This window comes from Amblyraja radiata, chromosome 20 (genome assembly GCF_010909765.2).
Source record: "Amblyraja radiata isolate CabotCenter1 chromosome 20, sAmbRad1.1.pri, whole genome shotgun sequence".
In the NCBI taxonomy this organism is placed as follows: Eukaryota; Metazoa; Chordata; class Chondrichthyes; order Rajiformes; family Rajidae; genus Amblyraja; species Amblyraja radiata.
In genome coordinates this window covers 44,026,842-44,054,841 of record NC_045975.1, presented here as the reverse complement: position 1 = coordinate 44,054,841, position 28,000 = coordinate 44,026,842, and the positions used below count along the sequence as shown (strand labels likewise).

General features: G+C 44.0%; 1 protein-coding gene across 2 annotated transcripts; it reads left to right on the top strand.

The window, feature by feature from the left end:
* The first annotated feature begins 147 nt into the window (after positions 1-147).
* Positions 148-28,000, top strand: lmo1 (LIM domain only 1). 2 transcript variants are annotated; one of them, XM_033038514.1, is made up of 4 exons: positions 148-721; positions 16,187-16,400; positions 25,739-25,864; positions 27,609-28,000. In XM_033038514.1, exons 1-4 carry the CDS (start codon positions 700-702, stop codon positions 27,712-27,714), a joined length of 468 nt encoding a protein of 155 aa, XP_032894405.1. In that variant the 5' UTR covers positions 148-699; the 3' UTR covers positions 27,715-28,000. The 2 variants fall into 2 exon arrangements, with proteins under 2 accessions (XP_032894405.1, XP_032894406.1); XM_033038515.1 differs by lacking the exon at positions 148-721 and adding an exon at positions 1,354-1,696.

Here is a 28,000-nt window from a genome sequence, read left to right as displayed (position 1 = left end):
TCCCCCCCTCCTCCTCCTCATCACCTCCCCCCCTCCTCATCACCTCCCCCCCTCCTCCTCCTCATCACCTCCGTCTCTCACTCCCGCCTTTCTCACTCCCCTTTTTTTTTCTTCTCTCCCTCCCTCCCTCCCCCCTCTCGATCTCCATTGCTGAATGCACGTGTGTTACAGAATGATCCCTTTGTGAACCGACCACGCACACTCCTTAAATGGGCTTTTGTATTTGTCAGAATTAATGAGAAAAGTTCCCTTGCCCTAGGGGTAATTAGTGTCCTTGGAGTTAAATAAGCTAAAACTTAGACACCTCTGGCACAAGCAATTATGTTTGTGTATTGAATAATTGATTCGGGGACTGCTAATCAGATATGAGCATAATGAATTGATTTAATTAACCAGGGAACCTGAGGAATACTGGGAAATGTGTGCATTTATTCACCAGCCAGGGACCCTAAAGGGGAGAGAACCACATAAATTGGAAGGGAAAGCTGAGCCTCGCCGTTTGCCGGCTTTTCACAGCGGCTTCGTGCAATTTTTGAGCTAGCAGCCGCGGAAGGTGTGCGATCATTGTAGAAGCCCGCAACGCCGAGAGGTCGGTTGTCGCCGTTCCCCCGTCTTCGGGAGGCGAGAGAGATCGCGGATCCGCACCGACTCTCGCTGGCCGCCGAGGAGGGAGCGCCGAGCCCGGGTCTCCGCTAGACCATGGTGTTGGACAAGGAGGAAGGTGAGTCGGGCATTACTCCGCCCGCTCGCTGCCAGCGGCTCCCCACACCGCCACCACCACCACCACGGGCCCCGGCACACGGTGCCTGCTCCTCCCGGCTCCGTGCATGCAATCGCCCCGTCTTTCCCACTCCGTAAACACCGCGTCTCCTCCCCGTCCCCGGCGTTGGAGCTTCCTCTCCCCGCCACCGACGCTCCTTCTCCCCGCCACCGACGCTCCTTCTCCCCGCCACCGATGCTCCTTCTCCCCGCCTTTGAAGCTCCCTCTCCCCGCCGTTGAAGCTCCCTCTCCCCGCTCTTGCACCGACCGATGCCGCCCGCTCCCCCAGCAAGGAGGGGACGGGACAGGACTGCAGACTCGTGTCGGTGAGCGGGCTGGTTCAATATCACGGCTTGTCCCGCTCGCCCCCTGCTGAAGTTGGCAGCCGATTGCCGGGCAGTTGCTGTGAGATAGATGTGAAACATTATCGGGGGCTGCCGGCGCTGCCTGCCCTCCTCTCACGGCCGAGCCCTTGTCTCTCCCACATCCCACGCCGCTTGCCCTGTTGCTACGGAGATGGAGTTGACAATTAACACGATTACTTCAACCCGTCCCTGACACTCCTCTCCACACGTACCCTTCCCGTCCGTCCGCCCGCGCAACACGCCGCGACCTGCCACGATTTAGCCCGCAATCTCTCTGAAGTGCTGAATGAATGTATTACAAACGACACTACATGGCAACGTTTCATCTGCGGTGTCTGTTTTCCAACTGATTTCAGGGAAGCTAACCCCACACGTAACAATTTGTAGACTGGACAACTGGAGAGGAGGTGTTGGGGTAATGTTTTGGATTATTACCCACCCTCTCTCAAGCCACCTTTCCTCTGAATCTCAAGGAGCAGGGAGGAGGGATAGAGCGGGCTATTGGTGACATACTCCAAGCTGGGTGCCTTGCAGTGTGTCGGTGGGAGTAGAGGGCGAGTGCTTTGTCTGGGTAAGTGGTAATTAATGAAAACCATAACACATGACAAGTTGAGTCGGTAACATTAAACCCGGATTCTCTAAATGGGCCGTGCACCAAGTCAACTGTGAATGCCTTGCTCTGCATGTCTCTTGTTAAAAGTTTTCTGTATGATTCATGATTTGGATTGCTTTTAACAGATATTGGCTAAGCAATATGGTAAATGTACAAAGGCGATACAAATGGCATTAGTAAAAGAGGAGAGACAGGGCCATATAATGCAGTCAATACCACATTAACTACTGAAGCCCAATTACACTGCACCAGAGTGGCTTTTAGTAGCATTAGGACTTCCAGGAGAGTGTGATCACCTGCTGTTTATTGCCTAAAAGCTTCACCCTTTGTGTGCTGGTCTGGTCTGGTCGACTGAGTATAACTTGCCTTATTCCTCTCCAACCCCAGCACCAAATAGCCTTGGTTTATTCACTTTGTTCATTTTTTTTTGCACGCCATCTATACTTGCAAGCTTTATTGACATTTCCATCTTCACATTTGATGCTCCTTTTGTCTGTAATATGCTGCATTTGTATAATCTGATCTAACTGACCAGACACAGAATCTACTGTCGAGGAGAAATTGTAGCTGTGAAACTGCCCTCCGACTAATTTGCCACAATCTGCCCCCTTTCATGGATGAGTTGGTGAAAACAAGTAGAATTTAATAAATCTGGGTTACGGTGACATTTGGACAGTGAGCTTTCCACAAGGCTGAAAAGTAACTGATGCAAATATTGCATTTTAAAATGTACCTCAGTCCTTATTGGATTTGAGCCTGGTTTGAAATGAAGGATTGCATGAATGATTGCGGGGAAGACTTGAAGGAATGTTTGCGCTTCACTACTTTTGACAATGGCAATTTATAGATGGGGAAATCTGAGGGCTGTTCTGTTTCGATAATGTGCGGTACTTTATAATGTACAGTATTTAGATTTTGTGATTTGGCAAGCTGAGGACATGGGCAAGTGTTGTCTGGCTGTAGTCCTGTTGTATCTTTCCCCACTTGATTCAGCGATTGAATAAGCAGTTGGTGTGTATGTTATTTTCCAGTACACGTTCCTGCATCTTCCAACTGTACTTGTACCTAGAACCAGAAACCAATCCTTGGTTTATTGAAGCAGGAGTTTCTTTTGAATGTGTTACACTAGTTCGAAGTCCTAAAGTGAGAGGATGTTGCAGGCGATCTCTTTAACATGGGGAGCTCCCGTTATATCGTGTGATGGGTGCTGTCTCTGACAGGATCGTTCTGTCGCACGCACCTGGTAGTGTATGGTGTAATTGTGACAATGCTGTTTTTTATTAAAAGAGCTCGAGTAAGGTGAATAGTTCTTGTCTATGTTGGGGTTGATGTATCTGGTACATTGCCACACAGTTGAGGGCGAAATGGATTTCACATCTGATTCCACAAACTGCACCTACATCCTGTGCATCAATGTTCCGCTGGTCCTTATGTTCAGCCTTTCTCCTTCAATTGGGTTTTGAAGTTGAGACTATCGAGTGGTGTAGGTCTTTGACTGTTCCGTTCTGTTGACTTCAAAATAAAATTCTGCACAAATTTTCACAATTTGTCTTATTTGGTCAAGATGTTATTTGGTGCCATCGGGTAGCTTTAATTAATCTCAGTTCAGTACCGATGAGATAATCGTCGCCTCTAAACTTGGATACCTTTTTCATTTTACCCAGTCTGTCGTAAGCTTCACTTTTTCCTAATTACCAGATTGTTTCTGAACATTGCCTTTGGAAAGTTTAAACACAATATGCACTTGTTCCGAGAGCTCGTTATGAGTTGTGTTGTGATGTTCATAAAGTAACCTGCCTGCAACATTTGCAAATATTAATTTACTAGTCTGCTGATGCAGCAAACAATGGGCTTCAGCATTTTGTATATTTAGAAATTTTGAAGTATTGTGTGTTTTTGCCTTATCGTGGTTTGTCTGTTCACACACCACTGCTAGAAAAGTAGTCGGCAATGTTCCTGTCAATTATACCAGAACTCCTAGTTTGTTCAAAATTCCTGGTATGAATCCATCTGTAGTTTGGAATTCTAACGGCCATTCCCCTTCCCTCCTCCCCTTTGCCCCAATATTTTAAAGTGTCAATGACTTGCGGTTGCTCATTTGAAATATATTCTTGATGACAGCCAATATTTCACCATTCCTTGGTAACGGATGCTAAGTCATTCTTGAAAGATTGTGCTGGATAAATTATTGCTATCTCCTACATTGCCATACAAGTAACACCTTAAAATGTCACAAAGGAGGATTTTGGTTCTTAAAGGGCAAAATGCTTAAATGGTTTTTTTGATATCGCTTCACAAACTTGGTCAAAGATCCGTTTCGAAGCAAGTTTAATTTTTCCAATAGATTATAATATCTTAAATACCCAAATCCTTGGAGATGATCTTTGTAGAACTAGGTTCGTTAGTGAATCGCTGAATTCTGCATTATATAATCTGAATTCAATATGCTGTTTTTCCCTATAAGTTCCCACAAATTTGGATTGGCATCGAGGCCAATGAAGTGCCTGTGCTTGGTCGGAAATAGTGAACATGGGCACACGCAGCTGTAGATTGTGCACAGCTGATCTTCAGATTATAATGCCAGACAGAGCGCTATTAAATGCTGAGAAATTGTGGCAATGCTGTGTGACAGGTATGGACCTGGTTTATTTTTAACTCTATGCAAAACTGCTTTCCTACTCTGAACTGAGCTTTTTAGAGTAAATTGTCGGTAAGAAATGTTTGCTTCGACCTGGTTCTTCACCGTAGGGAGGATAGTGAAACGGTGGCTTGGGAAATGATATGGAGGTTAAGGGGGAAATATTTGTCAATATTTTGAGCTATGGACTGTCCATCTGTAATATTTGGATGTGAAGGTACAAATGTAATTACTGGGTGTATGTAGTTAGGAGTTGTTTGGATAAATGGTGGTTTGAATATAACTTGCTATTGGTGTGGTTGGTTAATGATAGCACCTATACATCTAGTGATCTTTCAAACTGGAGGATTTTGATTATGGAATTCTTGTGCATCTCTCAGATGAGGAAAATTCTGGTTGGATGGCATCAAAGTCACAGTGACTAGCTGTGTGGGATTGTATTTTGATTGATGCACAGTGGCCTAATTGAATGTGAGTTTGGGACCTCCCTGATTCCTGTTCAGGATGTGATCTGTGCAGCCACAGAAACATTAAAAAATAGGTGCAGGAGGGGGCCATTTGGTGCTTTGTGCCAGCTCTGCCATTCATTGTGATCATGGCTGTTCATCCACAATCAGTAACCCATGCCTGCCTTCTCCCCATATCCCTTGATTCCGCTAGCCCCTAGAGCTCTATCTAACTCTCTCTTAAATTCATCCAGTGTCTTCTGTGTCAGAGAATTCCACAAATTAACAACTCTGGATGAAAATGTTTTTTCTCATCTCAGTTTTAAATGACCTCCCCTTCATTCTTAGACTGTGGCCCCTGGTTCTGGACTCTCCCAACATTGGGCACATTTTTCCTGCATCCATCTTGTTCGGTCCTTTTATAATTTTATACATTTCTATAAGATATCCTCTCATCCTTCTAAATTCCAGTGAATACAAGCCCAGTTTTTCCAATCTTTCCCCATATGACAGTCCAACCTCGTGAACCTACGCAGCACTGCCTCAATAGCAAAGATGTCCTTCCTCAAATTAGGAGATCAATACTACACACAACACACCAGATGTGGTCTTACCACGGCACTGTACAACTGCAGAAGGACCTCTTTACTCCTATACTCGAATCCTCTTGTTATGAAGGCCAACATGCCATTAGCTTTCTTTACTGCCTGCTGTACCTGCATGTTTACTTTCAGTAATCCTTCCTTCTCCCTGCCACCCCTATCAGTCTGAAGAAGGGTTTCGGCCCGAAACTTTACCTATTTCCTTCGCTCCATAGATGCTGCTGCACCTGCTGAGTTTCTCCAGCATTTTTGTGTACCTTCTGTTTACTTTCAGTGACTGGTGTACAAGGACACCCAGGTCTCATTGCACTTCACTTTTTCCTAATCTGACACCATTGAGATAATAATCTGCCTCCTTGTTCTTGCCGTCAAAGTGGATAACCTCACATTTATCTACATTATACTGCACCTGCCATGCATCTGCCCACTCACTCAACCTGTCCAAGTCACCCTGCAATCTCCTAGCATCCTCTTCGCAGTTCACACTGCCACCCAGCTTTGTGTCATCTGCAAATTTGCTAGTGTTACTTTTAATTCCATCATCTAAATCATTAATATATATTGTAAATAGTTGCGGCCCCAACACCGAGCCTTGCGACACTCCACTCGCCACTGCCTGCCATTCTGACAGGGACACCTTTGCTCACCTTTGTGTTGGCCCTGAATGTACCATGTTCACATTCATATATGATGTAAGCAACTTCCCTGTGTAACTGTTGGCCAGTAACCTTCATGTAGTGTTCTTTCGTGTATAAATAAATTGGATCCATTTAGATCATCTTGTGGATTTTCTACTGATAATGTGAAAATGCACTGCTGTCTTGATGGTTCTGTTTTAACCTGCCCATGAACTATTGTGCAGTGGTGTAGGTCGACTTGCCGTGCGTGCTATCCTTGATGTAAATGCATTATCCTTGTTATGTTAGTTTATTCTGAAAATGCTGGAGTATGAAGTTTAAGATTTTGCAGAATATATTTCTTGCTGTATTCCAATATTTTTGTCACCTTGAGGACTAAAAATATTGCAAAATGTCAACATTTTATTGGGCTAGTCCTTGTTCCTGTTGGAGAACTAAAGGATGGGGCCATGTTTTGGTAGCAGAGAGTTTCAATTGTCACATTGTTTGCAGTGACCCTCAATGTTCAAGGGTACTTTATTGTCATGAGTACCTAAGTACAGTGAATTATTTTTTTGGCAAACTGTTGAATACAATCCTACTGTACATTGGGCATTAGACCGTGAATCCCATATAGTTCACATCTATCTTTACTGCCATTCTGCAATAAACCGCTGCATATTCACCACCTGAACACTCAATTTGTTTTGGATATTGTGCTTTAATTCATTTTGCTTGGAATTAAGCCTCTTGTGCAAAAGCATTAATAATGGATCAGAATTTTCATTCTCCATCTGGCATGTGTAAATCTAGCTCTTGTTTTGGCAATAATGGCGGGAGGACACCCTGTCCATGTGCCAGCCCTGCGGTTCAATGAGATGGTGATGTGTCGTATCTCAGCAGTACCTTCCTATCCTGCCCCCAGTTTCCTCCAAGTTCTCACCCTAAATATAGACTCATTGTTTCTCCTCTCCAACATGAGAGTTGGCATCTCAGGAGCTATTTTTAATTTCATGCCCCCCTTCGATATTTGGTCCTTGGATTGGGAAAGCAGACCACTGCAGTGACCCAGGTGTTGAGTCACCAAGAACTCCAATAAAGAGCCCCTCGTTTCTGCCTTGCAAGGCGGACGAGGAACATTTGTCTTCCTAGTCAGAGGCAGCGGGTCTAGTGTGGATTTACAAGAGCACCAGGCCCTCTGAACACAAACACAGCATCGTTCAATTTTGCCACTCTTGTTTCCGTACCCCAGTGAGACATCACTCTTCCACATACTGAATGACTCTCTATGATGCATCATTCCATTGCCCATTGAACATGTCAGTCCTTCTACATTTTTCTCACAGTCCACACTGCTGCCCAGCTCTGTACAGTTATGCCCCTGTCCCACTTAGGAAACCTGAACGAAACCTCTGGAGACTTTGCGCCCCACCCAAGGTTTCCGTGCAGTTCCCAGAGGTTTTTGTCAGTCTCCCTACCTGCTTCCACTACCTGCAACCTCCGACAACCACCTGCAACCTCTGGGAACCGCACGGAAACCTTGGGTGGGGCACAAAGTCTCCAGAGGTTTCCGTTCAGGTTTCCTAAGTGGGACAGAGGCATTAGCAAACTTGGATATATTCCACTTGATCCCATGAACTAAATCATGTAGATTGTGGACACTGGGGCCCAGCATGGTCCTTGCAAAAACCCATTATTTCTTATACATTTTGTTCATTAACTTTCTATGTTAGTATAGTGCTCACTTCCATTTGATAACTGTCCATGTAGCATTTTATTGAAGGCCTTCTGCAAGTTAAATACAGCAGCTTGTTCATCCTTAACTAATTAAACTCAGCTGAACATAAATCCATGTTGTCTCTGGCAGTCCTATTTCTAAATGGAGGCACAAGAAACTGCAAATGCTGGAATCTTGAGCAGTCTGAAGATGGATCCTGACCCAAAACATCATCTGTCCATTCCCTCTGGATGCTGTCTGACCCAATGAGTTCATCAAACACTTTTTCTAAATGCTGCATAAGCTAGTGATTCTGGCAGATTTGTTAACGCCAAGCTTACTGGTTTGTGGTCCTGTTTTCTCCACGCTCCCAAGTACTCTCACTACTTTATCCACCCTGGAATTGATTTGTTGGATGGTGACTGCTGCATGCACCTTTGTTTACAAGGAGATGATGCTGGTCATAAAATCCATGGGGCTTTCTCCCCTTTAGTCTCGCCAACTCTTTATTTCTGAATGTGAATTCCTTTGCTCACTTTGCCCTTTAGTTCTCCACAATTCCCAGGAGGAAATTTATGTTCAGTTAACACAATTAATCTACAAGTTCCTTGTTTCCAATAAACATCCTTCAATCTACGGGACCCAGATTTGTTCATTACTGGAACCTTTCCATTTTTCGTCCTACTTTTCAACATCAATGGCTTGGTCTTTTGACTTCTAATTTCCTTCTCAAACACAAGGCCTTCTGCTTGGTATTAAATGTTTTTTAGAGTTATACAGTGTGGAAACGGGCCCTTTGGCCCAACTTGCCCACACCGATCTAATACTATCCTTCCTGATATCTACATTAGTGATATTGGTGCAAGAAGATTGGTTACATGTAGGTTAGACAGCTGACACCCTGACCCATGAAGTGTTCTTTGGTGCAGCTAGTAGAGCTGCTGCCTCGTGTTCCAACGTCCTGGATTCAGTCCTGCCTTTGAGTCCTGTTTGTGTGGAGTTTGCATGCGATTGTCTCCCATGGATGCACCAGTTATTTCCCACATCCCAAAGAGCTGTGGGTTGGTTAATGGGCTGCTATAATTTGTTTCTAGACTGGGTGAGGGGTAAAATCTAAACCATTGTGTGTGGGGTGAATGAAACAAGATTGGTGTAGATGATCTCTGGTTGGCATGAGCGGGCCAGGGTGCCCTTTCCCTACTGGATGACATCTGCCTGGAGTTCCTGTATTTACCATAAAGATGAATTTACCTCCTACAATGGGAATGGTTAAAAGTCAGTTACCAACGTTAAATCTGAAGAAGGGTCTCAATCCAAAATGTCACCCATGCCTTCCATCTGGAGATGCTTCCTGTACCGCTGAGTTACTCTAGCACCTTGTCTATCTTCAGTGTAAACCAGCATCTGCAGTTCCTTCCTACACTAAACTGTATTAACAGTTTGATTTTTAGGCTGCAGGAATGGGTGTTGGATTCTTCAGCTGGTCTTGGTGTTTCATGCAGTAAGATTGCTCTATACAATGTCTGTAAAGTATATGAGGTGATTGCAACCTTCAATGTGGAAGTTTATGAACTGCAACTAAACTGAATACTTGGTCAGTCCTTCATTGTGGTGAATTGACAACATTTTGTATTTCATTCTCTGGGGAACTGCTGTTCCAATGATCAGGGACTGATGCATGTAGGGTCAGACGGCTGACTGCAGGAACAGGTTCTCTCGCACATTGCTGGAGAATCTCGTCGCATTCTAGCTACTCGTACCCACTGTATCGAGTATGACAACTGCCCATCCACCTTGTCCTGTACAGACTGGGCATCTGTCAGAGAGGTGTGTGTTTGAGTCTAGTTTATTGCACGTGCAGCACATGTGTAGGCAGGAACTGCAGATGCTGGTTTGCAGCTTGAAGATTGGCATCAAACACTGGAGTAACTCTGTGGGACAGGCAGCATCTCTGGAGAGCAGGAATGGGTGACGTATCGGGACCAGACCCTTCTTCAGACTGAGGGGGAGACTCGAGATATGGTAGGATAAGGTGTGAAAATGGCATATCAAAGTGGACGATGATCAAGGAAATGTAGTATGGCACATTATGCGCTATGGGGAAGGTGATAACCAGGCAAAATATCAGTAACATTAATCAGGACAGTGAAACTAGTCCGAGGACTAGGGGAAAGCTTTTAGTGCATTCTAACCAGTCAACGGAAAGACTATACATGATTACAATCGAGCTGTCACAGTGTACAGATACATGATAAAGGGTATAATGTTAGGGCTGAATGGTCCTCATTGCAATCCTGGCCACGGCTGTTTTGGGTCAGTGGTTGACTGAAGCTTCTCCAGGGCAGGCTGCCTCTTGCACTAATGCACGATGTTACGTAATTTGCACGCACCCCTTGTGTTGCAAGGCCAGTTACATCTGCTGCCACTTCCGTTTCTCACTGGCCCAGGTTGTCCTGTCCTGTCCAAACCTGCTGCTCGAACTCTCGACTTGTCCCCGGTCTCCCCCTCTGTGGTGGGGGTAAATGTGTTCCGAATCTACGGGCAGCTGGTGACATATGCTGGAGCCTGGCCAGTGTGGATGGTCAATCCCTGAATGCCTTGGCCACCATTGACAGTACAGTGTACAAGGCTTTGGCTGACTAGTTTAGAGAAGCAGCATGGAAACCATATCCGAATGTGTGTGGCTGCATAGTCTGGTTACACAAATGTCATTTCCTGTGAGGTTCTGCCTGTCCCCATTGTTGAAAGAGATGAGACGAGGTCATCGTAACTGCAGAACTCAGTTGGGCCGTGCCATGTTGTCCATGGTAAAGGTTGATGCAGGAAGAGTGCCGTTGGGCAGTGGTTGGCATGGAACGGCCTGTAGTGGCCTGAGACCTCGGCTACTTTTGCAAATCTCTTCACTGGAGCTGGAACAAGCACATGGCTCGGCTGGGCCAGTGGTGAGAAGTCCTCTCTGGGTCAATCCTGCCTCATAACGGAGGTCTCAGTCACATTGCACCATCTGCTGAGTGGATGAGGCGGCTGTTCAATGAGGACTGCATCTGTAGTGAATGAAAATGACACATCCTAGTGGAGTTACTGCATTTTACAAAGTGTGTTTTTGAAAACATTTAACTTGGATTAAACCAATTTAGTATAAACTAAACAAGTGATCTTATCAACTCCAGTGGTTGATAGGTGGCTTCTTGGCATCCGATTCATGTACACAACTTTGGCAATGCTGTTCACTTCCCAGTAACTTCACAAACTGCCCATGAATGTAGAATTGGAAGTACAATGTGATCCGGCTGTATTTCAAACCCCACTTTCCAGGTACGTCCCGTAAATCTTCATTATTTCGATCTGTCTCTGATTACACCCCAGATAGACACAAAATACTGGAGTAACTCAGTGGGACAGGCAGCATCTATGGAGAGAAGGAATGGTGAAAGCAGAGAGGGGTGGAGATGGGAAGATGTGTCTACTTGTGGGATCCCGTTGGTGGCAAAAATGTTGTAGGATCATGTGCTGTACGCAAGGCTGATGGTGTGGATTCTGTCCCTATTGCAACATATCCCAATTTGTTATTCGAGCACTTTTTGACAATCAAATTGAAAGTCTTCAGTTAAGGAAGCTTTCATCTGCAATCCCTGTGTAACTGTGACATGTGGCACCTGGTCAGAATGCAGCAGGAAACTGCTGTGGTCTCTCCAACTTGACCAATTGGGCTTGGCTGGTGGGGACATCTGTCTGGAGAGCTGCAGCAGTAATGGGAAACTTTGAAAGGCATATTAGTGCGATCTTAAGCGCGAGTGTGACAACCTCTATCTAAAACAAACAATTTGCAAACATGCAGTGAACAATTTAAACATGGTTTGGTTATAAAACTCTGAGGTTGAATGGGCCAGCTGATTGAGAGTTGAGTGTGACCAGGATGCCTCTAGATTGCTGTCAGCAACTCTTCCACATAATGCAGTTACTGTCAGCCTGGGTGGGGAGGGGGGGGGTGGGTCAGTTGGGGTGGAGGAGGGGTGCAGTCTGGTGGGGGTGGGTGACTGGCATTGGGAGCACCTGACTCTAAGGGCCACTTTGCTGATCCCACCGTGACGGCACAATCTCTGCCCGGTTTGTTTGCCTTGCACCAGATTAACAATAGGAGATTTGGGTCAAGTCGTTCACTTTAACTCCATTAGTAAGGGAGTGTGCTTAATGCAGAACTGATTAATTTGATGTAAAATAAGCCCTGAAGATTTGAGATGGATGAACCTTCCCTTACTCTCATTGCCACATGATGGGCAAACTGCTTCAGTTACTGGTTCACTAAGATGTTGCCAGGACTGGCCTGAGAGGTGGGGCAGGCTAGGACTTTATTATTTGGAGCACAGAAGGTTGAGGGGTGGTCATATAGAAGTGTATAGAATCATGAGGGGAATAGATAGGGTGAATCTTTTAGGGGAATCAAGAACTAGAGGACATGGGTTTAAGGTAAGAATGGAAAGATATAATAGCCTCCTAAAGTGGGTATATGGAACAAGCTGCCACAGGAGGTAGTTGAGGCGGGCACAGTATCACTTAAAAGACATTGGACAGGTACATGGATATGAAAGTTTAGAGGGATATTGGCTAAATGCTTAGATGGGGCAACTTGGTTGGCATGGGCAAGTTGGGCTGAAGGGCCTGTTTCCATGATGTATGGCTCTGACTGACTCTCTGTGTACTTGTTAAGCAGCTGAACATTATACTGTCTACCCTCTAGCCCACGAATCATCTACAGACAGTAAACATGGTTCATGGTGTGCTTGGGTATCACTTGTTCACTTGAAAGGTGTTGCCACAATAAACATGGTTTGACTTCAGTTGTAACTGGGAACAATGTTATTCAGTGACTGAACAACTATGTATCATGGTAGTGATATTTAAAACCGTATGTATATACTTGAGGATGGTGAGCAAAGAATGGGCCTAAATTGTTTCATTCAATTGCAGATACAATTGTCAATTTATCTTCTGTTAATTAATTTTTAGATCGACTAATTTGTTTAGGTCAACCCTCAATCCCAATTCACCTGTAGTGAAGAAATTGTTCAGAATGGTATATAGACAGCACCATTATTGGATGCAAATAAGTTTTATTTGACAGGTTCCTTGGTTAGCCGATGGGTATCGGGCCAATGATGTGTGGTTTCCTCAATGGCGGGGCTGCAACTCCAAGCGAAAGTTCAGTTTGGCAGATATTTTCACCAAGTCGTTCACTTTGAATCTTGCACAATGCGGGGAGTTTTGGAGCCAGAAGCCAGATCGAGGCATCTGCAAACAATGTTATAAAAGGCATTTTATTGACCCTTGACCCAATGTGAAAGCTTTCATGAGCACTTATGAAAAGGGAATGCATTAGTGTGGAAACGAGAGTAAACGATTCAGTATGGGTTCAGCCCTCTTTATTAATGGGTCGCCATCTTCCCAGAGATGATCTGAGCTGAGCAAACGCGGTTAGATACTGCAAATTTGAGAATTGTGTGTCCCCTTTACAAATACAATGATGCATTGTAGAAAAGTACAGTTGTATCTTTATGAAAAGTTATGTAGTGAATTTTGAGTCTCTCTTTCCAACTCCTGCACATGAAACATTCGCTGTCCATTCCCTGCCACATCCTGTTTAATGAAGTTTCTCTGGTGCTGGGAGACGGGGCAACTCCAATTTCCTCCCTGGATCTAAAGTTTTGATGTTAAAGTTGAACAGTAACACGAGCCCACTGTTTGAAATGCCATTGGCTGCCCATTGGAGGTTCCCTGCTGTGGAGCGTGCAACATTTGCCACGGTGATTCTTCTCCTGCCCAATTTATAACCCTGACTCCTGCATTCTTCAGATTGTAAACTAATGGATTATCTGGCTGCAACTTTGGTTTCCATTTCATGTAATTGAAAACATTTAATGGAAGTGGTCTATGTAACATTAGTCCCACAAATGTCTTTATTGTAGCTGGCTTGCATCAAGTTGGTTCAGTTTCCTTGAGATTTGAGCTGATTTCAGGATTGGAACCTTGGCACATTGTGGGAACGTTTCCATAAGAGAATCTGGGGATGTGGAAATCAATCTCGCTGTTTCTATCCTGAGCCAAAAGGAATGTGCAGTTAAAGGTGTTTTAATATTAGTAAGTTCTTATTTTACATTGCTATTTGATTAAATCGGCTACTGAAATGGCAAGTTAATGTTTTGGTGTCTGGCATTAAAGGAGTCTTCATGATTTATGCTTCAAGTCTTTTTAGTTTGATCGCATTCCTTCAAACTTTGAAAATGTGGTTTGTTTGTTTTAAACACTACAGACAAGCCAAACAGAATCTATCCAGTTGAGTGTTGTGGCCAAAGAATTAAATTGAGTTGTAGAATTAAACATGTGCTTAAATAGTTCACGTTGTATGTCAGGACCACACTACAGTTCGGCAAATGGATCACTGAACATAGAAACTGACTTAAACCACAAACAGTACAAATGTTCTGAATATATTCATGCAGATTTTAGATGGTTCAGGGAGATTTAAAATAGGATTTTATTTGATTAGCACCTCTGATTCTGAAGGGTCTTCAACGTGAAACAGTACCTGATTGTGCTTGCCCGAGTTCCAGTGACTTTTCTGCTTAATATTCCAGCATCTTCAGTTTTAGTTTACTAATAGTGCCTTTTGTAGAATTGATTTTGTATCATTTTTGGCAAAACCAAACCAGGATGACAAATTTAGACTCAAACTGAACTCTTCTCCAGTTGGATAGCGTACTTGGATCCTGGCCTGAAATTAGACCCAGAGGTGACATTGCCTCTGCATTTGACAGATTGATTTTGTTGCTGTTTCCTTAGACTTTGCAGATGTATAATAATACAATACATTGCCCTCTGCACCAAGAGATAATTTTACTTGCATTGTGCATATTATTAATATTGCCTTTAGAGTGCTCTGGGATATACAGTCCCAGGGTTGGCAATGCCCAGATCATTTAAAATGGTGGAAAGGCTTTAAACTGGCCATTCCCCATCAGTCCTTCTGTGGCAAGTTCAAGTCTGTCTGTCAGATGGTCTAGGCCTTGGATAGACCCAATATGCAGCATCCAACATTGCTTGTGCTCACAATGGAAGCCATGGTTAAGGTGGACTGGAAGGTGTCTTGAGTTGAGCATCAGCTGTTGCTGGGAAGGCCACAAAGTGCTGGAGTTCTTCAAACTGTCTCGACCCAAAATGCCACCCATCCATGTTCTCCAGAGATGCTGCCTGACCTGCCTGAGTTACTCCAGCACTCTGTGTCCTTTTGCATATTAACCAGCTTCTGCTGTTCCCAGTCTTACTGCTGCTAGAAGATTGTCCCAAGTCCACCAGGTAGATCTTCATGAATGTTTGCAAATAATGAAACGGCATCAGTTTTCGAACTACATTGGTGTCTGATGAAGGGTTTCGGCCCGAAACCTTGCCTATTTCCTTCGCTCCATAGATGCTGCTGCACCCGCTGAGTTTCTCCAGCACTTTTGTCTGCCTTCGATTCTCCAACATCTGCAGGTCCTTCTTAAACACTTCAGCCTGCACCCTTGCATTAACAATTGCAGTGTCTCTGTGCTCCTGGAGAAGGAAGGCCACAAACCTTGACCTCAGTCTCCAGGACTATGACTACCTGTAGCAGTTGGAAGATCAACAATCCTTGCTCACATGGCTTCCACTCTGATTTTACAGCCAATTATCTGCACAAACTACAAAATTACATTATTATTTTGTAGTAGAATAAACATGAGGCATAGTCATAGAGCATGGAAACAGGCCCTTCGGCCCAATATGTCCCAACTGCACAAGTTCCACCTGCCTGCGTTTGGCCCATACTCCTCCAAACCTATCCTATCCATATACTTGTATTATCACAACATTTCTCAAATGTTGTGATAATACCTGCCTCAACTACCTCCTCTGGCAGCTCGTTTCATACATCCACCAACCTTTATGTAAATCTACACTTATGTTTACAGATATTTTAAATAGTTGCTAATTTCTTCCTTCAATTGAGTCCCCAATCCTGTGAAAGCATTATATAAATGTATTTCTAAGTTTGGCCATTTTACCATCTTAACTACTTTACTAGTACCCTAGTAAAATCTGATTCTGATTCTGAAGCTGGAGTAAATCAGCGGGACAGTCAGCATCTCTAGATCGAAGATGCTTCAGGTCGAGATCCTTCTTCAAGACTCTCAACCCGAAACACCACCCATACCTTCTGTCTAGAAATGTTGCTTGTCCCCCGCTGAGTTACTCCAGCATTTTGTGTCTATCTTATAGATGGTGAACCGGCGTCTGCAGTTCCTTCCTACACACTTAGAATTACTTATTTTGTGTTCCTTGTTAATCCTGTTAATCCTTGAAGGGATGCTTTCCTTGAATGTTAATCTCAAATGAGTCTCCTCTTGAATTGCAGGTGTCCCAATGCTTTCTGTCCAACCGAAAGGAAAGCAGAAGGGCTGTGCAGGCTGCAATCGCAAGATCAAGGATCGCTACCTGCTGAAGGCACTGGACAAATACTGGCATGAAGACTGTCTAAAATGTGCCTGTTGTGACTGTCGTCTTGGAGAGGTCGGGTCTACGCTCTACACAAAAGCAAACCTAATTCTCTGCCGTCGAGACTACTTGAGGTAAATGTAGTTGGGAGAAAGCGCAAAAAATCTAAAGTCGGAAACACTCATTTGAAGATTGATGCAAGTTCTGTATTGGTTACTCTGTGGGTAATGTGTTCAAGGAATCACTGTTCCACACCCCATAGATAACAAACATGGGGAAAGCTGCATTTGTGTTGAAGGTAGTGCCTGGGGAAAAGTTAATAGACTTTTAAAGACTGCTGGAGTAACTCAGCAGGTCAGGCAGCATTTCTGGATAACTTGGAGAGGTGATGTTTCAGGTCAGGACCCTGCCTTCCATACACGAGTCAATATCAAACATGTACAAAATCTAGAAACCACGTCCTGTTACCTGTAATTCGAATTGAAGGGCCCAATTGGACATCTGGTTCTACGGATTTCAGTGTGTCCCATTTCCATTGTGCATTGTAGAATAAATAAATATCCAGCAGTGGTGTGGGATTAACATTCCAAAATAGCCAAGAACTGAACTTGAGGTGAGACTTGCCTTCCACCAAGCTTGTTGTTTGACAAGGGAGCAAATGGCAAAGACAGGCATGGGTTTCCAATACACATTTATTAAATACATTAAATTCCTTCAACTGTGGTATACTTCCAATTAAAGCTTTAGTCAGTTCTCATCTGGACAATTGGGGGAAAAGGGAGTTGAATGCCAAAGTGCCAGTTTACTAAATTGATATGCGGAGTTTGTAAGGTTACATGAAAAAGGACAGACCTCTGATGTTGAATTTGGATAATCGAGTGTTTCCATAACCTCAGTTAACAAATGCTACTTCCTCAGCTCCAAGCATCCTGATCTCCAGCCCGTTCAAATATGAATGGATCATTAGCTACACTAAATTCTTCCACATTTCTTTGTATCCAAACTTTAATGCAAGCATTAGACTTGGAAACATAGAAACATAGAAGAATAAGTGCAGGATTAGGCCATTTCGCCCCTCGACTTGAACATTGCAGACATGATTCTTACAACTAAAACTGCTGGAGGAACTCGGTGGGTCAGGCAGCATCTGGTGAGAAATGGGTTGTTCTGAAGCCACTCTGTCCATTTCCTACCACAGATGCTGCCTGATTCACAGAGTGGCTTCAGAACTTTGTTATGGTCCCGATCCCAGCAGTCGCTTGTCCTGACTTTATGTGTGTAGTCCAGGACTTTGTTCTGTTTGGGGAACGTGATAAATGTAAAGCTTGCAGAAAGAGGAAGAACTGATTTAGTATTGGCCATGTGAGGTCAGATGGTGAAGATCTCTGCATTGATTTCTGTCCTATTTGAGCAATGAATAGTCAAATGACAGGGATGTTTGAGTTAGTTTGGGTAAAGAGCACATTGTTAAAATGGGGGAGACATCACTGGAAGGCATTTAAAGAAAAATACTTCGGCCTCCAACTGTTTGGAATAATTTGTCGTAAAATTAGCATAATGTTTGAATATAGGTTCTTTATCAATGAGATGCAAATTGCCTATCAATTCTGAAGTTTCAATTTAAAACAGAGCACTATAGAAATGCAAGGGACCTTGTCTCGATTTGTTTATTGCAGAGGTATCTAGCAAGCAACCTATGAAGGGTCCTGACCTGAAACATCGTCTGTCCATTGCCTCCCCAGATGCTGCCTGACCTGAGTTCCTCCAGCATTTTGTGTTGAGACCAGCCTGCATGTTATGCAATACTAGAATGGATCAATCCCTGATGGAGTTCAGAATTGGTACTTTGTATAATTGCTATGCAGTGTAGAAGGTGCAAGTTGAAACTCATTACCATTGGAATGTAAGTAATGCATTCTTCATGTTACGTGGGAGAGATCCTGCAAACGTTAAACTCTATTCCTTGCAGTTCTTTTCACAGCACAACTGATTTCATTATGGGCGTGAGGGGAAGCATTTTAATGAGCATTGATTCGTCTGTAAAAGTGCAAGTTCTGAGAAAGTGTAACATTTTTTAACTAGTTTGCTGAAACCTGGGCTCAGTAAACTGGCTCCGCTCAATCGAGCCGGCTGATCTGTTACACAATTGTGCCCTGTCCGTGGTGTAAATGGTGCGTTAGATGCAGAATACAGAGTATAATATTTTTACTTTTTAGTTAAATGAGGAAAATGTAGGGCATTGGGATTCTAAGTTTTAAGCAGTAGGATTTGTTTTGATATGTTCCCAAAACCCTCCACTAAACAAAACCCAGCGGTTCTGCTGTGGGGATTGGAGAATGTTATTAACTGACTTTGTTAATCAATGACCTCAAATATTCACAGGGCATTAAAATTATGTGCAGCTCACATCAATTGAGCACTTGTGTACCTCATTTGTATGACTAAGCTTGTGTTGAACTAGTCTGCAATTAAACGTTGAGCATTAGCTATGTTTCACAGGGATCCTTGGCTGCTGTAACTGGTTTACTGTAAGGGCTGGTCAAACTAGGCAGGGTTTGCACATCTCTGTAATACACATGGTATTGTCAGAAGATTTTGGAGGTTGAATTGATTTTTTTCCCAGTTTTAATCCTTTCCATGACTAAGCTAGATCTGTTCTAGATTTGCTTATTTTGAGGCATCCGTTCTATGTTTAGCTAGTTTTTTGGAGGAAATGATCTCATCTTAGCCTGTAATCTAACCATCGACTAAAAATAAACCCAGTTCACTTCCTCTGAGCCCATTCCAGAGCTATGCATCTTCTGTAATTGAGTGTGATTTGTTCTGTCATGCCATGGACTTCCAGAGATTTTTGTGCTTTGCAGTTTTCATTCCATGATATTAATGGCGGCTTTTATCCAGCGTGTAAACTAAGTTTATTAGCTAATCTTTAAGCGCCACGGAACTACATAGTAGTCTAATTTCCACGTGTCCACCAGTGAAATCTCTCTGCAAATTGCAAAGCCAGCTTCTGAAGTGACTTTCATTTCAAATTGGCAGCCGTCAATTTGATTAGTTGGAAGAAGTCGGCCATGTGTACTTTAGAGGTTGTCAGAGCCATTCATATCACAAGGCTGTTCAAAAGGGAACTGCAGATGCTGGAACATATCACAAGGCTGCTCTGTATACAGTTGCAACCATTTTTTTATCTTCCATTAGTTGCACAAATGTGGTAAACTTTACGATAAATTTGTAAATATTGGGACTTGAGGCTGAAGTTTAAGAATGCGAGGGGAATAGATAGGGTGTACACAAAAATGCTGGAGAAACTCAGCGGGTGCAGCGGGATCTATGGAGCGAAGGAAATAGGCAATGTTTCGGGCCGAAACCCTCCCTCAGACTGATGGGGGGTCCCTATTGAATAGATAGGGTGGATGCACAGCATTTTTACCCAGTGTTAGGGAAAAGACCATTCTGAGTCAAAGTTACGAATGCTGCATCCCATACCTAGTGCTGGTTCAATGGCCATATTTGTTCATTTAAGACTGAGGTGAGAAAAACCTTTTTCACCCAGAGATTTGTGAATTTATGGAATTCCCTGCCACAGAGGGCAGTGGAGGCCAGGTCACTGGATGGATTTAAGAGAGAGCTAGATAGAGCTCTAGGGGCTAGTGGAGTCGAGGGATATGGGGAGAAGGCAGGCACGGGTTATTGACAGGGGACGATCAGCCATGATCACAATGAATGGCGGTGCTGGCTCGAAGGGCTGAATTGTCGTCTCCTGCACCTATTTTCTATGTTTCTGAAACTGGGCAGGTGGACTTTGTCAGTGTGGCTTCAACAGGTTTTGCTGTGCTCACAATCCTTTCACCTCAAGTTACTAGGAAGAGAGCAAATCTCTATGTGATTAAGGGTAGCAGTAAGGAAACGTTCTACACAGAATAGAGCACAAGAACAGTCCCTTCAGCCCACAATGTCTGTTCCCGAATGTGATGCTAAGACCTTGTCTTATCTACCTGCACATGATCCATATCCCTACGTATACATGTGCCTATCCAATAGTTTCAAATGCTACTATCATATCTGCCTCAACCGTTACCCCAGCTGTGTGTTCCAGACACTTGCCACCTTGTGCATCATATTTAGAACTTAACCCATCTCACCTTAAAGCTATGCCCTCTCATTTTATATTTTGAAACTTGGAACATTAATTCAGAATGCAAACCACAAACTCAAAATGGTTTAAAGGCTCCGACTGAGCACAGATCTGCCCTTGTGCTTCTGCCTGGAATGTGTGGATGTTACTGCAATGTTTCCTTGCAGAAGGAAGTTTTGATTGGACACAGATTGTGTTTGTCTGCTGTTTCTCTATTGCAGTTCAATAAACTAGGAAATAGACATTTGTGAAGTGACCAGTTTTGAATAACTTCAGAAACTCGTGGAATAATATGAGCTCCTTGTAACGTATGTGAAATGGCTGGCTGGCAGGCAGTAGATAAAGGATGATGGATGGGCAGGTTTTGGCATGGCATGATTTCAGGGCCCACAGCATCTTGCTCATTAAAGGACTTGGATGATAGAATAAAGTGATTTAAGTTTGATGCATTGAATAATTAAGGTAACGTTGTTTGATTCATGAAGTGATGGTATTGTCAATGGGACTGGTGAACTACAAAATCTGAACGTTTCAATGAGATGTACTAATTTACAGTGGAGGTAAACTGAGGAAAGAAAGCTCCCAATGGTAAAGCTACGGAATGGTACAGATCCTGTGGGTGTGAGACTTCAGAAATTCTGGTTTATGGAATTCTGGCCTTAACACTTGTGGTACAATCGGGTATGTGGTGAGGGAAAGGACATACATTGCTGCATTGATCCAGATTTGGGGACAGTTCCTTCCCAGCTGTTATCAGGCAAATGAACTATCCTCTCGCCAACTAGAGTGTGGTCCTGACCTACTTTGGAGACCTTTGGACAATGTTTAATCTGATTTTATCAGACTTTATGTTGCATTAAATGTTGTACCCTTTATCCAGTATCTGTACACTGTGGACAGCTTGATTGTGCTTGTGTATAGTCTTTCCATTATAGACAATAGGTGCAGGAGTAGGCTATTCGGCCCTTCGAGCTAGCACCGCCATTCACTGTGATCATGGCTGATCATCCACATTCAATACCCCATTCCTGCCTTCTCCCCATATCCCCTGACTCTAGATAACAACAAATCTTTTCACTGTACCTCAGTACATGTGACAATAATAAAATAAAATAATCCTGAAGTCGAGGTTTTATATTCCAACATGGAAGCAAGTTTGAATTGTTGACAATGGCAAATGATAGGGTCAATGATCAAAAATCAACATTTTAAAAATGACTATTTTGAGTAGAAAGGGTTTATGAAAATGGGATGTGTTGGAAGGAACAGCAGATGCTGGTTTAAACTGAAGATAGACACTGCTGGAGTAACTCAGTGGGACAGGCAGCATCTCTGGAAAGGAATGGGTAACATTTCGGGTCAAGACCCTTCCTCAGAATGTTGGTCAACTGAAATTTTATTGAAATGATCTTGAAGCCTATTCCAATAATGGGCAGCAAAGAATAGTAGAGGCACCAGGAGAGGTTCTATAATAAGATGATAAAGCTACAGGTTGGATGTCAAACATGCAGCAGAGGTTTTTTTCGGAGGAGGCGAGGCCATATTGGTTGACTTTACAAATGGAGTCCTCCAGTGTCCCTCACTTGTGGTATTAGTGCTGAGCATTGTTTAATTGGGTGAAAGCAAGATCTTTTACATCTTAGAAGCTTGACCAGATGAGCCGAGACGAGGAGGGGACACCAAGGAAGCTGAATCGGTGTTCGGAACTAAGTATTGCACTAACTCCATGCATGTCAGTGAATGTAAGGAGAGGCCAGCTAGGATGGCTGGGAACTAAATTGAAAAGCAGAACTAAAAAAGGTAATAATCTCAGGATTGCTACCTGAGCCACGTGCAAATTGGCATAGAGTTGAGAAGATTAAGGAGAAGAAGGAAGAAGTGGGTTTGAATTAGTGGGACATTGGCGCCAGTATTGGGGAAGGAGGGAGCTGTTCCGAAGGGACGGACTCCACTTGGACCCAGCTGGGACCAGGGTCCTGGCAAACCACATGACCAGGGCGGTAGATAGGGCTTTAAACTAAATAGAGGGGGGTGGGGTCAACAAATTGTAAATGTATGGATGAAGATAAACTAAAGCAGAGTGCAGGAGAGGTTACGGAAGCCTCTAGAAGTAATTGGACAGGGAGGTTAAGAAGGGATGGGATACAAAGGTCAGGTAGAGTCGGGACCTATGTGAGAATGGGGGAGGTGAACACCAATTAAAGGTGTTATATTTTAATGCATGTAGTATACGGATCAAAGTAGATGAGCATCAAGTGCAGTTAGAAATTGGTAGGTACAACATTGTGGGCATTACGGAGATGGAATTGAGAGAGGATCTGAGTTAGGAAGTGTAACCTTGGATATTCAGCTCCTATCAAAAAGACAGATGGGTGGGCAGAGCGGGTGGGGTTGCTCTTCTAGTAAGGAATGGAGTCCTTAGCAAGGGGTGATGTAGGATCAGAAGGTGTAGGATCCTTGTGGGTAGTGCTGAGAAACTGCAAGGGTAAAAAGACCCTGATGGGAGTTATTTACAGGCCTTCAAACAGTAGCCAGGAAGTAGGGTACAAATTACATCAGAAGATACAATTGACATGTAATCTCATAGCTGAAGAAATGGTTAGTTTCATTCAATCAAAGAATAACAAATAGATTAGATGTTTAAGAAGGACCTGCAGATGCTGGAAAAATCAAAGGTAGACAAAAATGCTGGAGAAACTCAGCGGGTGAGGCAGCATCTATGGAGTGAAGGAAATGCGGGGGGTGGGGGGGGGGGGAGAAGAAAGGAAGAGGAGCCAGTGGGCTGAGGGAGAGCTGAGAAGGGGAGGAGAAAGTAAGGATTACCTGAAATTAGAGAAGTCAATGTTCATACCGCTGGGGTGTAAACTGCCCATGCGAAATATGAGGTGTTGCTCCTCCATTTACGGTGGTCCTCACTGGCCATGGAGGAGGCCGAGAACAAAAAGGTTGGATTAGGAATGGGAGGGGGAGTTGAAGTGCTGCGCCACAGGGAGATCAGGTTGGTTATTGCGAACCGAGCGGAGGTGTTCGGCGAAGCGATCGCCAAACCTACGTTTGGTCTCACTGATGTAGAGCAGCTGACACCTAGAGCAGCGGATGCAATAGATGAGGTTGGAGGAGATGCAGGTGAACCTCTGCCGCACCTGGAAATACTGCTTGGGTCCTTGAATGGTCAAGGGGGGGGAGGTAAAACGACAAGTGTAGTGCCCGGAGAGAGGGTGGTTCGGGGTGGGAAGGGACAAATTGACCAGGGAGTTACGGAGGTAACGGTCTCAGTGGAAAGCAGACAGGGGAGGAGATGGGAAGATGTGGCCAGTGGTGGGGTCACGTTGGAGGTGGCGAAAATGTCTGAGGATTATTTGTTGTACGTGACGGCTGGTAGGATGGAAGGTGAGGACAAGGGAGACTCTGCCCTTGTTACGAGTGGGGGGGATGGGGAGTGAATGTAGAGTCACGGGGTATTGAAGAGACCCTGGTGAGAGCCTCATCTATAGTAGAAGAGGGGAACCCCCATTCCCTGAAGAATGAGGACAGCTCCGATGCCTTGGTGTGGAACACCTCAACCTGGGAGCAAATGCGGCGTAGACGGAAGAATTGGGAGTAGGGGATGGAGTCCTTACAGGAGGCAGGGTGGGAAGAAGTATAGTCCAGATAGCCATGGGAGTCAGTGGGTTTATAGTGGATGTCGGTCAGGAGTCTTATCTGCAATGGAGATAGCGAGATCAAGAAATGGTAGGGAAATGTCGGAAATGGTCCAGGTGTATTTGAGTGCCGGATGGAAGCTAGTGGTGAAATGGATGAAGTCAGTGAGTTGTGTGTGGGTGCAGGAGGTAGCACCAATGCAGTTGTTGATGTTGAGGAGGTAGAGTTCGGGGATGGGGCCATGGTACGTCTCAAACAAGGATAGTTCGACGTACCCGACAAAGAGGCAGGCATAGCTGGGGTCCATGCGCGTGCCCATAGCTACGCCTTGTATTGGGAGGAAATGGGAGGAGTCAACCAAAAAGTTATTAAGGGTAAGGACCAGGTCCGCTAGGCAGAGGAGAGTATCAATAGACGGGGATTGGTTGGTTCAAATTGATTGGTAGACTGCTGGAATGTGGACTGACCCAGAGCTCCCTCATTATTGGATCTAGGTTGAGTAGTGCTGCCAGCTGCAAAATCTGACTGGTGGTTATTTGGGGCCAATCAGCGGTAAGCCGTTTGTACTGTGGAGTGGCGTGTGCTGTTTTAAACATCAGAGTAAAGTTCAAAATGGGATGCTTTACTGAGAGATTAATCTGCCCAGCCTCACTCACCCCCTCCCTCCCCAAATAACATCAGGGAATTTAATGTATAAATAGTTCTAAATAACAAACAAAATTGTAAAAAATGGATGTGACAATTGCCACCTGCACCATTATTATTCAATTATTATTCAATTATTATTCAATCTAATTAGCTGACAAATGACACCAATTTTCTGACCATTGGGAACGGCAGCAAACTAACCTGCAAGTTTGAACCAATTTCTCCTTTTGGGGTTGGGTGTGTTATTATTAACAGTAGGTTGGTATTCACAGATACGCTGGTGTAGTTTGTTTGAAATGCAGCTTGAGCTGCTTATGTGTTTGAACATGGCAATGCTATTAATGAGTCGGTGGACAAAGATGGTGTGTGTTCTCTTGCAAGTGTCCAGAGATATGCTCTTTATAATTAGTCCAAAGTTGGAGATGGTAACGCGTGGCACACTCCCTTTGGGAGAATGGGACGGGAGTTGCAAGGGAAAGTGTACAAATGTCACATTGGGACGGGGAATATAGGTGGACGGAATCGACGGACTTGAGTGGATGGTAGTGAACAAATGGAGCACCCTGACCAAGTATTTTAGAAATGGGGTAGTGTGTCTTAGAGAAATGAAAGTTGTAATGTGCATCCAGATAGCATCTGAGATTGAGTGTGTTCTTAGGTTTTGAAATGTCTGCGGTGATAAAGTGCTATTCTGGCATTGCACCTTCATCCTTGATGTTGAATTCCATACTGTGACATTCTGCTCTCCCTCGCCTTTTCTGAAGGTCTGACCTAAAATGTGTTTCTCCACAGATGCTGCTGGATGCTCTGGGGAAACAAGATTTCTAATTCTTGTGTCAAATACTTCACACTAAGCAGCATTCTATATCAAATGCTTGTCGGCTAAACTTTTAGATTCCCAAGAGAAGACACCAATCTGCCAAATTGCATATTGTCTTAAAATGACGATATAATAATTGTCACTATCTTCTGTACGGCCACGTATCTGCAATTTGTACCATTTGCCTTGCTCTTTTGTTCATTGCATTTTATCGCTGATTTGTCCAGGCTCTTTGGTACCACTGGGAATTGTGCAGCTTGCAGTAAACTGATCCCTGCCTTTGAGATGGTGATGAGAGCTCGTGATAACGTCTACCATTTGGACTGCTTTGCCTGTCAACTTTGCAATCAGAGGTAAGTTGGAGAGAAATGAATTTCATTGTCAATGGTTAACAAAAGCACAGCCTTCCTCAATTTTTCCAAAGGTTAGATGCTCTTGTTCCAGTTTAAGTCAATGTTTTAGAGCCTTTCTATTCAACCTCTAAATGTAGAAAGGTTGGAACTTGAGCTTTCTTATTACATGAATTAAATATTATGACAACAGCTGAAGGTGCCTTTTGAGTCGATACTTTTTGAGAAGAAAATTTTGCAGAATAAACAATTGTCTTTGTTTTACACCACTTTACCGATCCAATGCATCTTAAACCTGTCACTAGTAATATGGAGGGAGGAGGTGGTGTCTGCCTAGTTTCCCAGACTGCCCTTGACTGACAGGAAGCCAGGAATTTTGACCCACGATCTTCCAGAGCCCTCTTGGGATTGGACAGTTAGGTCAATTTGGACAGACCCACAAGGAAGTGCAGTTGCTGGTTTACTTTCTGGGGTCTGTTCCTACACCATCACCTATCCATGTTCTCCAGAGATACCGCCTGACCTGCTGAGTTAATCCAGCACCTTGATTTTTGGGCGGTCGAGTTCTGGAAAAAATCTGAAGCAACTCTGAATGATATTACTGGGCTGGATCCTACAAACCTGGTGCCCAGTTAGACCTTTCAAATTTAAACCATCTTTGCTCATTTGATCATCCAAACTTTCATTGCCATAAAGCTCAGCATTCCTGTCTCTCAGCCCTGTTCACTGCAAATGGATAATATCCAACCTCCTATATTTGGGATGAGGTGACATCAGTTTGTGAACAGGACAGCAACCTATAGGTTTAAGACCATAGAAACATAGAAATTAGGTGCAGGAGTAGGCCATTCGGCCCTTCGAGCCTGCACCGCCATTCAATATGATCATGGCTGATCATCCAACTCGGTATCCCGTACTTGCCTTCTCTCCATACCCTCTGATCCCCTTAGCCACAAGAGCCACATCTAACTCCCTCTTAAATATAGCCAATGAACTGGCCTCAACTACCCTCTGTGGCAGAGAGTTCCAGAGATTCACCACTCTCTGTGTGATAAAAGTTTTTCTCATCTCGGTTTTAAAGGATTTCCCCCTTATCCTTAAGCTGTGACCCCTTGTCCTGGACTTCCCCAACATCGGGAACAATCTTCCTGCATCTAGCCTGTCCAACCCCTTAAGAATTTTGTAAGTTTCTATAAGATCCCCTCTCAATCTCCTAAATTCTAGAGAGTATAAACCAAGTCTATCCAGTCTTTCTTCATAAGGCAGTCCTGACATCCCAGGAATCAGTCTGGTGAACCTTCTCTGCACTCCCTCTATGGCAATAATGTCCTTCCTTCAGATTTGGAGACCAAAACTGTACGCAATACTCCAGGTGTGGTCTCACCAAGACCCTGTACAACTGCAGTAGAACCTCCCTGCTCCTATACTCAAATCCTTTTGCTATGAAAGCTAACATACCATTCGCTTTCTTCCCTGCCTGCTGCACCTGCACCATTATAGCCATATTCTCACAGCATGGAAACAGGCCCTTGTTAACTGTTGCCTCCCCTCACCTCCCACTCTTTGAAACTGGCTCCGTCCCTTCACTCTGACCTGGGATATCTTCTGTCCATTTCCCTCCATATATGCTGCCTGACCTGCTGAGTTCCTCCAGTAACTCTCCTCTCTGGTTATGTGATCTGCCTCTTGGTCTAACGCCGTTTTCACGGGATGCCAAACTCAGTCTAGCTTGTGGTTTGTTCTCCAGGTTTTGTGTGGGAGACAAATTTTTTCTGAAGAATAACATGATCCTCTGCCAAATGGACTATGAGGAAGGTGCAATGAACGGAAGCTTCTCATCGCAGGTTCAGTGACTGCCCATGGCCTTCTAGAGCATTGTGGGGTGAAGTGCAATGCTTGCTTGCAACTCTTCAAATAGTCCAGGATGGATTAAGTAACAATCTCCAACACTGAGCAGTTAAGATTTTAGATGCACAGCTCTGCTTTAGCTGGGCATCGCTTTGCCTGTACGTTTTGTGATGTTGGGTTGGGGAGGGCAATGTACAGTCCGTTTCTGTATATATAAACTGGAACATTTATTTTACATAAATGTATTGCAATTTTATTATTACTTGTGTGCATTAAAGGAGATGAAATGTT